Raw genomic sequence first — 12,768 nt, 5'->3', positions numbered from 1 at the left:
AAGAATACTTTCTCTAAAGAAAGAGTAATTCTTTAATAAAATATAAAATATATTATGTTAGAAGTATTGATTCTTCTCTAATAGGCAGACTTAAAGAGGGTATATTTTAATCATGGCACTTTCCAGTTTAGTTTTGTCGTGTTTTAGGCTGAAGCAGACAGTTGTCAGGCAGACAATTATTTTTATTTATAGAAACAAATACAAGTTCAATATCTAACTCTAAGTAACCAAATCAAAACATTTGTTCTGTTTCTTACATTCCATATAGGTGTGAGATCATTTCGTATTTATCCTTCTCTGACTTACTTCACCTAGCATTATCCCCTCTAGATCTATCCATGTCCTTGCAAAAGGCAAGGTTTCATTCTTTTTATGGCTGAATGAATATTCCATTAAAAGTATATACCACATCTTCTTTATACATTCATATATCAGATACTTGGGTTGATTCCATAATTTGGCTATTGTAAACAATGCTGCAATAAACACAGGGGTGCTTATATCTTTTCAAATTAGTGTTTTCATATTCTTTGGGTTTGGATTCCCACCAATAGCACACAAGGGTTCCTTTCTCCACATCCATGCCAACATGTGTTGTTTCTTGTGTTGCTGGTTTTAGCCATTCTGACAGGTGTGAGGTGATATCATACTGTGATTTTGATTTGCATTTCCCTGATGATTAGAACGAGATAACTATTTTTGTTTATAGAGACAAATATGAGTTTAATATCTAATTCTAAATAACCCAGTCAATTGGGAAAGGCTAAACTATAAGTGAGGCACAACTTCACCAAATACTAGATATACATATCCTATTAGCATGACAGGTTAACACTAAAGGTCTTACGTTCAGATGGTACTAATTGCCGTCGAACTGCTTCCCCTATCAATTCCTTAAGTTTCTTCTTAAGATCTCTGCTGGTCTTCTTATAAAAATAAAGATCTTTTTCCAGTTGCTGGATTTTATCTTCATATGCTCTTAATTTTTCTATAAGTCCTTCTCCATCTTGCTCTATGAAACAGAGATTTACATTTAAAATCAGTTTAAAGGACCAAAAATTATGTTCTAGCCCAGTCTCCAGACTATATTTAAAGGGTCAGATGTATGTTACATGTACCTACATGGATTTGTTTTCAGCTACAGTTTGGATTCTTCTGCCCTGAGTCACCTTCTCCACCCTTCCCGCTGCCAACTACCGCATCTTCATGATTGATTCATAAACAATTTTTGAGGGCAGCCCAAGTGGCTCAGCAGTTTAGCACCACCTTCAGCCCAGGGCCTGATCCTAGAAACCCAGGATCGAGTCCCACATTGGGCTCCCTGCATGGAGCCTGCTTCTCCCTCTGCCTGTGTCTCTGCCTCTCTCTTTCTCCCTGTGTCTCTCATGAATAAATAAATAAAATCTTTTAAAAATATAAATAAATAAACTTTTTGAGGAGCACTAACTAGATTTATCCTTAGAACAGCAGAAATAATGTGTTTTCTATAAAAAAAATTCACTTTTGGAACTCTGTCCATTGGGTGCATTGATATCTTTATTTAAGGGAGCTCCTGGGTGGCTCAGTCAGTTAAGCATCTGCCTTTGGCTCAGGTCATGATCCCGGAGTCCTGAGATCAAGCCCCACTTTGGGTTCCCTGTTCATCACCTGATGAAGAGGGAGCCTGCTTCTCCTTCTCTCTTTGTCAAATAAATAAATAAAATCTTTTTTAAAAAAAATAAAAAGTTCCTACCGGGAACTGTGGATATATGGAAAGTCATAGGCTCAGGCTTATAGGCCCAAGAAATCTATAGCCAAAAGACCCTAAAAACCAAAAACCTGTCAAAAGAGGGAGATTACAAAAGAAAACACCATATAAAAAGAGGGGAAATAGCATAAGTTGTAGTTTATGCTACAATATAACTTAGAGCTTCTAACTAATATTTATGAATGTCTGAAACTATCCCTACTGGGTAGGTGTTAGAACCAATAAAACCTCGTTAATTGACCTTCTAAAAATACTACTCTCAGATACTCTTTCTTATTGGTAAATTTGTAAAATGATCCTACTGGTTTTAATGGTCTTTTGCTGTAACTGGCTGTTTTGAAAATTTTATCTAAGTATATTGGAGAGTTTAAATTAACCCATTAAAATTTTTTTAAAAATTAAAAAAATAAATTAACCCATTATCTCATATTTAAAAATACTTTAAAGGGAGCCTGGATGGCTCAGTCAGTTGAGCATCAGGCTCTTGATCTTGGCTCAGGTCATGATCTCAGGGTCATGGGATTGAGCCCTGAAGCAGGCTCTGCGCTCAGTGGGGAGTCTTCTTGAGATTCTTTCTCTCTCCCTCTCTCTCTGTGCCTTTCCACCACACACTCACTCTCTAACAAATATTTTTAAAATAAATAAATAAAAAATACTTAAATAACACCATAAATCAGAATCCCCATAAAGAATATCATATATGTCAACAGAATTTTATATAACATATTCAAGTGAAATTAGAAAATTCATAAATTATCATTTTTAGCTGCAACTTTGTTATGAAAAACTTATCCCAGCAATAAAAATGATTTTTAAAATGTTCTCATTTGGCTGTAGCATGAGCTTTTGTGGTACGATGTCAATTACTCAAAAAATACATGAAAAATTATATTAAAATATTACTTTATAGAGATGTAAGACAGAACTATAAATAAGGAAAGGAGAGCATGTTTGAATGAAGTGATGTATAGGATCCTGTCAGGAAATCCTGTCATCAGGCAACTGGTTGCTAAACTGGTTATAGAATTAACTTAGAGGTAAATTGCCTCAACACTCAAATTTATATATTTTCCAATTTTCTGCTTACTCAGGTTGTTTCTCCAGCTATAGATTCACAAGAATCAAGACTAAGCAGCTAAGCAGCCTGGACCAAAGCATCACCAGTACCGGTGGGCAATGATTCTGTTGCCATAGCAACTCTGCGTACTGGCCAAATGCCCAGGTAACATGAAGACCAACTGCTGTGATAGCTCTTTCCACATTGAACTACTGTATACTGATACAGTATGTGTCCATAGACGGTAGACTAATTTTGACCTAAGACATAACCTTAATGCATAAAATTGACAATCGACTGAAAATTATAACAAGAACTTGAACTAGAAATCTGACAGAGCCGATCACTTTAGTTATGTGAAGGGAGAGTAACTTAAATATCAAAGTACTATGTCCTTGGGAGGTAGAAACTTTTCAACCATACGCCATGAAGCCAGAAATCCCACTTTTGTACATAAAAAACGGGCCGACGACAAACAGGGGGATGTGTGGCACTGGGGACAGGCAGAGGGATGGCATTTCAAGAACGAAAAGCCCTCCGTCAAAGTCAACCAACCCCACATGTGGTAACCTAAACATGTAAAGCACAAAAACAAATGAAAGTAGTAACTATTTATTCATGTTAGACTTTTCTGCAATCAAATTCTGTCCTGTCCTCCTGTCCCAGCCCCTCCACAGCTGACCAGAAGGGGCAGGTACCTTGAAAATGATGTAACAGCAGCTGCATTTTCTGCTCATGTTCCTTTTGCTGGAGGGTCAGTCTCCGGTCACATTGCAATTTCAGAGATTCCAGGGCAGATTCCAATTCACAAACCATATTATCCCGTTCCAGAACCTTCATTTTACTTTCTTCATTCTGTAACTGTAGCTTCCGTTCGGTTTCTCGCAAATTGACCACCTAGCAAAGACATTTTTTTTATCTTTTAAGTGTGTCTTAGATAGCCAAATGTAATCATCCACTTCTCTTAGACTGCATGAAGAATCTCCTTAGTCACCATGGTGTAAATAAGCAAATGCTTTGTGACGTACCTGACAAAATAACCTAACAGCCTTTTTAGTTTATTAGGATTCTGAATTGGTAACAACTTCATTTTAAATATAATGTTGTTCTATCACCCCTCCATCATCTCTCAGACATGGTCGCTGCAATTTACATTTATAATCCTATATATAATTCTATTTCTCTAGTCTAAGAAGAGAATGGGAACCTAAAGACTCTGGTAACATCTAGATAACTCCCAGTTTTAACTCCAACATGGATGTTGTAAATAAGTAACAGAATTTTTAAAACTATAAACACAGAATTCAGTCTCAGATTATGCATTTATTTTTTTTTATTTTTTTAAATTTATTTTTTATTGGTGTTCAATTTACTAACATACAGAATAACCCCCAGTGCCCGTCACCCATTCACTCCCACCCCCCGCCCTCCTCCCCTTCCACCACCCCTAGTTCGTTTCCCAGAGTTAGCAGTCTTTACGTTCTGTCTCCCTTTCTGATATTTCCCACACATTTCTTCCCCCTTCCCTTATATTCCCTTTCACTACTATTTATATTCCCCAAATGAATGAGAACATATAATGTTTGTCCTTCTCCGACTGGCTTACTTCACTCAGCATAATACCCTCCAGTTCCATCCACGTTGAAGCAAATGGTGGATATTTGTCATTTCTAATAGCTGAGTAATATTCCATTGCATACATAAACCACATCTTCTTTATCCATTCATCTTTCGTTGGACACCGAGGCTCCTTCCACAGTTTGGCTATCGTGGCCATTGCTGCTATAAACATCGGGGTGCAGGTGTCCCGGCGTTTCATTGCATTTGTATCTTTGGGGTAAATCCCCAACAGTGCAATTGCTGGGTCGTAGGGCAGGTATATTTTTAACTGTTTGAGGAACCTCCACACAGTTTTCCACAGTGGCTGCACCAGTTCACATTCCCACCAACAGTGTATGAGGGTTCCCTTTTCTCCGCATCCTCTCCAACATTTGTTGTTTCCTGCCTTGTTAATTTTCCCCATTCTCACTGGTGTGAGGTGGTATCTCATTGTGGTTTTGATTTGTATTTCCCTGATGGCAAGTGATGCAGAGCATTTTCTCATGTGCATGTTGGCCATGTCTATGTCTTCCTCTGTGAGATTTCTGTTCATGTCTTTTGCCCATTTCATGATTGGATTGTTTGTTTCTTTGGTGTTGAGTTTGATAAGTTCTTTATAGATCTTGGAAACTAGCCCTTTATCTGATATGTCATTTGCAAATATCTTCTCCCATTCTGTAGGTTGTCTTTGAGTTTTGTTGACTGTATCCTTTGCTGTGCAAAAGCTTCTTATCTTGATGAAGTCCCAATAGTTCATTTTTGCTTTTGTTTCTTTTGCCTTCGTGGATGTATCTTGCAAGAAGTTACTGTGGCCGAGTTCAAAAAGGGTGTTGCCTGTGTTCTCCTCTAGGATTCTGATGGACTCTTGTCTCACATTTAGATCTTTCATCCATTTTGAGTTTATCTTTGTGTCTGGTGCAAGAGAGTGGTCTAGTTTCATTCTTCTGCATGTGGATGTCCAATTTTCCCAGCACCATTTATTGAAGAGACTGTCTTTCTTCCAATGGATAGTCTTTCCTCCTTTATCGAATATTAGTTGCCCATAAAGTTCAGGGTCCACTTCTGGATTCTCTATTCTGTTCCATTGATCTATGTGTCTGTTTTTGTGCCAGTACCACACTGTCTTGATGACCACAGCTTTGTAGTACAACCTGAAATCTGGCATTGTGATGCCCCCAGATATGGATTATGCATTTATTTAGTCCAGTGGGTTCTTCTCTGCACTGCTACGAAGTGAATATACTGCAATGTATGTGTCACAGAATTTGCTAATGTAGTGACCTTCTCTCTAGAAAACTACTCATTTCTATGAAGGGTACCCAGGGTCAGAAAATCCACTCACCATGGCCTGGGTGCTTTGAGTTAAGAACCCTTTCTCTAAAAATACCAGAAAAGAATTCTCTATGTCAAAGCTTCAGACAGCACTGCACCATTTTTCTGCCCTCCACTCATGCAGTGATAGGATGCATTCTTATGAATAATAATAGCTTACTACCACTACTACTACTATTACTGTCAGTAGCTACTGATAGTCATTATCCTAGAGGAGGGCTGTGTATAATATTTCCATTAATTTTTTCATCTTTATGTCACTTGTCTAACAGAACTAGAACTTTATTTTAAAAGTCCAGTGTTTTATTTTCACTAACTGTCTGATATTCCCTTAAACTGAAGATACCTTTCAGAGAAAAAGAGTTACTATTTGCTTAACACTTCACAATATATACCTTAAGAGAAGAAATTATTATTCAGGTTAATGCTAAAATCTATTATTATCTTTGTCATTGATGTAACACTTCATCTTCATTTCAATTCATAGGTATGATGATAAAGTACAGGTACCCCTACCCTATAGCAATGAAAGAAAGGGAGCCGAAACTTGGAGGGCCCTTGATTTTTCATGAATGCTGAGTAACAACAAGCAAATCTAGAAAATATCCAAGAAACAGTGACTGAGGAATATAACTTGAATTTTTAGTTTTTAAAACTATTTGAGAAAGCCTTTCTTTCAAAGGCCCTTCCAACTTTAAGAGCCTCCCAAAGTCAGGCCTACATACTTGGGATAAGCACACAGCTTCCAGATGACCACATTCAGTATTGTATGGAGAAATCATGCTTAAATCTGTAGTTGCACTATCAAATTTTTAGGACTTTCAATTTCTTAAATGTGAGATATATAAGCATCTTGACCCCTCTCCCCCCATATAAGAAAATCCTTCTAAGAAACAAACCTTATTGAAATATCTGAAAAGAATAGCTCTAATCTCAACAGGACGCAGGCAAATTAGTTTTTCTAAGACATTTGCTTCACTATGAGAGAGGTTTTGGAACGAAGCTCTGAGCGAGTTCTGGCGACTCTGGATGCTTTCATTCTTGTATTCAATTGCAGCTTCCAAAGCTTCAATCGCTTCTTCAAGTTGGAAAAGAACATGTTCCTCCTAGATATAACAGAAATCACTCATTTTAAATGAAATAATGTAACTTGGACTTTGTCATACACTAAGATCTCACTATGTTTTCTTGAATCTAATGGGCACAGTTACCATTTGTCTATTAAATATTAAGAAAAATGTTTACTGAGTGCTTGCCATGCTACACAGTGCAATATGTGTACACACACATATATAAAACATACAATCATAGAATCCTCGCAGTAAACCTTGTGTATGAAATGTCTCAAGGTCATGGAGCAAATGCCGATAACCAAGGAATATACTTGAACAAAGCCTCACTCCTCCAGGACCAGCACTATTGCCATGTATCTCCCTCCACAGCTCTTAGTGCATATTATGTGTCACAGAGATCTGGAGACTCTTTGCTATCCCTTCAAGGATCTATCAAAGTGATATACTGCCAGGAGGGAAAGAAGAAACAGATTTAGAATAATTATTAGGAACTAGTTATCAGGGACGCCTGGGTGGCTCAGCGGTTGAACATCTACCTTTGGCTCAGGGTGTGATCCTGCAGTCCTGGAATTGAGTCCCGCATTAGGCTCCCTGCATGGAGTCTGCTTCTCTCTCTGCCTATATCTCTGCCTCTCTCTCTCTGTCCCTCATAAATAAATAAATATAAAATAAAATCTTAAAAAAAAAAGGAATTAGTCATCAGAAGAGAGTCTCTAGGGAGAAAAGAGTATGACATAAAAAAAAAAAAAGCAGGGAGAGGGCACCTGGGTAGTTCAGTTGGTTAGGTGTGTCTGCCTTCAGCTCAGGTCATGATCCCAGGGTCCTAGATCAAGCCCCACACCAGACTCCCTGCTCAGCAGGGAGTCTGCTTCTCCCTCTCCCTCTGGCCCTCCACCCCACTTGTGCTCTCTCTCTCTCTCAAATAAATAAATACAATCTTGAAAAAAAAAGTGAGGATTTAAGGACATAAAACATTTCATAAACTTTCTGTAAGATGTCACTACAGAGCAAAGGCATTAAAAATAGCAACAGTATAGCATTTTTTTCATAAGCTAGGAAGATCTCCTTTGTAGGGGGGAAAAAACCCTGATGAATCCCTGTCAGAAAACCTAGAAGTTCTCTGAACTAACCAAACAATGTCTTATTGGGGGCAGAGGGTGTTCAAATTTCTGGTAAGAAATTATTTCAGACTTGGTTAGATATTTCTGTATATCTGTATGTATGGTGGAGGTTACCAAAAACTTAGGTTCCTTGAAGGCAGACCATCTTGTCTATACCCATGTCCTTATTGCCTAGCACAGTACATATCACAGTTTCTACTAAGTATCTGCTGAATGAGTTAATGAGGGAAAAGGAGAAAAAAATACTTTCACATGTCTGATTATATGACCCAAATATTTCTCTCCACTCCTTCCCCCAGTACTTCATAGGAAAATAATGTGAATACTTCTGATCTACCTAAAGAATAGAGTGACTTGCTGAACTCCTTTTCTGGAATTCAGGGAAAAAGTATGTGATAACCTATTCCAGTGGGAGGTTGAGTAAAGCCATTGGTTTTAAATGGTTTAAAAATGGTTTTAAATGGTTTTAAAAGCCATTTTATAAAAATATCCAGAAAGAACCATTTTGAAAAAAATATTCAACAACCATTTTGTTCCTCTGGGCAATTTCTAACCATCAAGAATTTGATGATTTGATAATCACTCTGTTGAGAAGAAAATAAGATGCACCTTTTTAAGAAAAACAAACCTAAGTCCTGAAAGCTGCATCAATGAATGGATAAGAAGAACCAGAAAATAAAATGATTTATTCAAAGAACATACCTGACTTTCTGAATAATGCATACTATGATATTTTACCAAAAATGTGGAAAGTGTTTGCCTTTATATATGTCTGAGAACAATTTGGAACAAATTGAGTTTCTATAGTTTTGGACCTAAGTTAGGGAAGTCCTGACATATGTCTAAGACAGTATGACTCCAGAATCTGAGGATGGCCCACTCCAGTGAGGCTACAGCATGTAAATATTCATGCTTCTCTCTAGCCAGCAATAGGTGTGGCAAGATGAATGTCAATGAAAAACTGACCCAGGATGAAAAATCTGCCATAATGCAAACAATATATTATCAAGAGTTGACTATGCTCTATCAGAGAGCACTGCTTTTTACAAATGCACCAGGGATCTTGTTAAAATGCAGATTTCTAATTCAGCAGGCCTGCGTGGGGAGGCTCTGCATTTCTAACAGGCTCCCAGGTGAGGCTGCTGTTGATCCAGAGACAACACTGAGAGCAGCAAGGACTTAAATGACCACTTAAAGCAGTGGTCTCCAAACAGTTTAGATCGCACATCCCTATTAATAAAACAAAAAAACAGGAACAAATAAAGAGAAAACTTTTAAGTATTCATTGCATATTTGTATATTTCTCCATATACTATATGCACATTCTAACAATAAAACATGAAATTCAAAGTGTAAAAGATGAAATAAACATAGATATAATAGTTCTTATGTTTTCTTCCTATATCCCACTTATTGAACTGCTCTACATTATTAGAAAAATGGGGTTGGAACTATTTTTTTAAATTTGTTTCTAGAGTTTACCCAAAACAGAAAGTATCTGTCTATATTAAATTGTTGGGTAATCTTGTACTCATATAGTAATCTAAAATCTATCACTTCCTGTTAAGGAGTACAATTATAAAAATGATTCTGATTTATTGTGGAAAGAGAAAATAATCCTAAACTGGTTTAAAGAGATCAAAATAGCAAACTATTCCACCTAGATTTTATTGATGTCTTGCGTCACAACAGAATCTCATGTTCCCAATCATCCACGATTGGCAGATCTATCTGGTAATAGTAATCCTGACATTAAGACAGTGGTGAGAGTAGAGCCCACTCTGAGTGACACTGAGAAGAACCAACTTTGTGGAAGAAGTCTGCAGAGGCTCACATGGCTAATGGAACCCCACCAACTGCAGGAGGCTCACAATTCCCTCGAACCAATCCATACTGGCTGCTAAACAGGTATTATGCATGATGCTGTATTTTTCACCACAAACCCTACAGAGTGAATTTTGGTTACAGAATTCCACATGAAAGAGAAATGTATTTCTGGATGAGGATAATGGGGCCTCTACCCTTCTGCAAACATAATTTGTTCATGCCCTTCTCTGTACCTTATTTAATGGTGTTCTACCTTACAGACGCCTTCTTTCTTCTACCAATATTATGGTTTTCATAATTGCGCCCAAGATTCCAATCCACCAAAGCTGCCTTGATGAGTCTTCCCCCCAAATGACCATTGCATTGTTTTGCATAAATAATGTAACAAGTATGGTTTTATTACATTATTATATCTTGCTTTTTTTTATGTTTAGAGTTTTCTTATATCTCTTATCCCCAGAGAGAATATGAATTTTTCAAAAGAAGCATAATGCTATTTATTTATTTATTTATTTATTTATTTATTTATTTATTCCATGGGATCTAGTAACAGTCCTGGGCAGGCAGGAATTCCTCAAAAACTCATATTTTGTGGTATCTTGGGCTCTCATACCTTCAAATATACAAGGCCAGTTTCCAATTCAACACCCTCAGGAGGACAGCCTGATTCTGTGATCCTCTGCACAGCTATGCAGACCCTACAACGGGGCAGTGAGGCTTATTATGCCACCCCCAATCAAGTTAGTTTTCAATTCCCTTCAACCGTGCAGGACACAACAGTCTAATTTTATGAGATTCTTGCTCCTGTTCCTCTTAACCAGCCTCCTTAACTTCTTCTCCAATCTAAAACTATCCAAGATTCAGCAAGGTGCATGATTTCCAGCTACTCACTTTCTCTTAGCAATTTTCTCTTGCTTTGGTCATGACAGGACATCGACAATAAACATTTCCAGAGAAAATTCATGCTCAAAAATTCAGACTTGTCTGATAAAATAAGTGATGAGCACCATTGCCAACTGATGTAGAATTTTGACAAAAGACAAAGTCTGAGACAATCTGGCAGCTAATAAATGTACTATCTTTTACATAGTTTTAAAAAGTAAAGGTGAGAGGAGTCATATGCTCCTCTAAATGAACTCATATTCAGAGGTATTTTTATTGGGATTTGAATTCCACGCATCTGCTTGGCTGGAACATGCTCTCGAAGGTTGGGCGTCTCTGAAAGAATTAACCTTGAATGCCCTGGCCATCCATAGTCTGTAACAGATGACCTAGTATCAGTCAAGAAAGAAGTAGAGAGAGAAGGTAGGTGCTCTCTTTGGTAGAACTGAGGAAAAAGAGTCCTTCGAATCATTATGTGTTCTGTGAGGTCACATAAGAAACCCCGGCTGAGAGGGGGTTAGGAGTTAGGGTTAGGATTAAGGGTTAGGGTTAGGGCCCTACTCGAGGTTAGGGTTAGTTTCCCAGGCCCTGGCAACGTTCATAGACTCCCGTGTGAGGATAACACAGTTTCTAGGTAAGCATGGACTGTGGCACTTAATAGGAGCCAGGTAAACTCATTATATCTGACAGTCTCAAGGAAACAAAGTTTACCAGAGTTCTCATTTTTATGTTTTAGTTAACAAGGACAGAAGAAATCATCCCAGTGACCCATCATAGAGTACTTCCAGTTCTAAAGAATACTGACTTACTTCAGGTGTTAACACACTACCATTTTTAAGTTTCTCATCCACACTATTTCTTCGTCTCTGTAGCTGATCCTTTTCTTTCTGGAGGGCTTGGACTTGTTCTGCAATCTTTATTTTCTCCTCAGCTGTGCTGTGTTGAAGCTCGGCATTCTTTTCACACAACTCTTGATCCAGCAAGTTCAGGCGAGTTGATATTTTCAAACTATCTGTGTTTAAGATCTAGAAAGACACAATCAACCAAACACCCCAAAAACAGTTACTCAAAAGCCAGACTGCATATAAATTTTAAAAATAGGGAAAATTACTAACTGAATATATTTATTTTTAGCTTCCACATTATTGTTTTCCCTTGTGGGGGTGATTTTGGTTTTTTTTTTAATCTTAAGTTAAATGCCTTAAAAAAAAAAAAAAAAAAAAAAAAAGGAGATTCAAGGAGTGCCTGGGTGGTGCAGTCAGTTAAACAACTGACTCTTGATTTCGACCCAAGTCATGATCTCAGGGTTGTGAGATCAAGCCCAGCATGAGGCTCATGGAACCTGCTTAAGGTTCTTTCTCTCCCTCTCCCCTACCCCATGCTCTCTCTTTCAAAAAAGAAAAAAAAAAGGAGTGGGGAGATTCAAATGTTGAATTTACTGCCAAGTATTGCTTGCCCACACCAGACTACAGAATATTGGTTTTGAGAGCTAGTATTTTTCCTTTTTTTTATTATTTCCTAAATTAAACTTTTCTTCCTTGGTCTGTTACATAGTTATATGGCCTGTAACTAATAATGTAATTTCCCTAAAGGTTGAGATTTGGTTTGTTGCTGTTTAAATATACAATTTGTTTCTACTCTTATTTCACTCTGGTCAGAAAACACACCAGTTAAAGTAATGGAGATACTTGATATGGTCTAACCTAAGAGAAATCTTAAAATAAGTTTTGCATCTAAGTATGTATGTATATATACTACAGGTTTATAATTTTTTTAAAGTAATCCCCTTTAACCTGAGTCTCACTCCCCAGAAACAATCTTCAACCTTTCTAGATGTTTCTCCTGGTGTTAATGTTTCTAAATAACATTACCAATTTCACATACTGCCTACAGACTGACTATTGGGGAAGACAAGGACCTGGCTCTATCATGCCTCCTCTACTTCCCCTCCTCGAGTCTCCCCATATAAGGTATATTGCAGTTTTATGTTAAATCAATCAGTTTACATGACTTTGTGAATATTATTCATAGTTGAATTACCTAGTAGTATAAAAAAACATTTTCCATAGGATACAACTTTTGGTACTACCTACTAACTCTTCTCCAACAGAACTATACAATTCCTTTCAA

The 12,768-nt window shown here is 37.4% G+C and overlaps 1 protein-coding gene across 5 annotated transcripts in view; it reads right to left on the bottom strand.

The window, feature by feature from the left end:
• Positions 1-12,768, bottom strand: part of KIF27 (kinesin family member 27) — an 88,787-nt gene that overhangs the window by 9,016 nt on the left and 67,003 nt on the right. For all 5 annotated transcript variants that reach the window (XM_025423207.3, XM_025423211.3, XM_049116263.1 and 2 more), the window contains 4 exons: positions 11,448-11,663; positions 6,635-6,841; positions 3,503-3,701; positions 848-1,012 (listed from right to left, as the gene is read on the bottom strand). In XM_025423207.3, coding sequence (XP_025278992.1) covers positions 848-1,012; positions 3,503-3,701; positions 6,635-6,841; positions 11,448-11,663 — 787 coding nt within the window. The remainder of the gene's footprint in view (positions 1-847; positions 1,013-3,502; positions 3,702-6,634; positions 6,842-11,447; positions 11,664-12,768) is intronic.

This window comes from Canis lupus, chromosome 1 (assembly GCF_003254725.2).
Source record: "Canis lupus dingo isolate Sandy chromosome 1, ASM325472v2, whole genome shotgun sequence".
In the NCBI taxonomy this organism is placed as follows: domain Eukaryota; kingdom Metazoa; phylum Chordata; class Mammalia; order Carnivora; family Canidae; genus Canis; species Canis lupus.
Note: the sequence above shows the minus strand (reverse complement) of the source record. Positions and strands in the feature narration are given on the sequence as shown.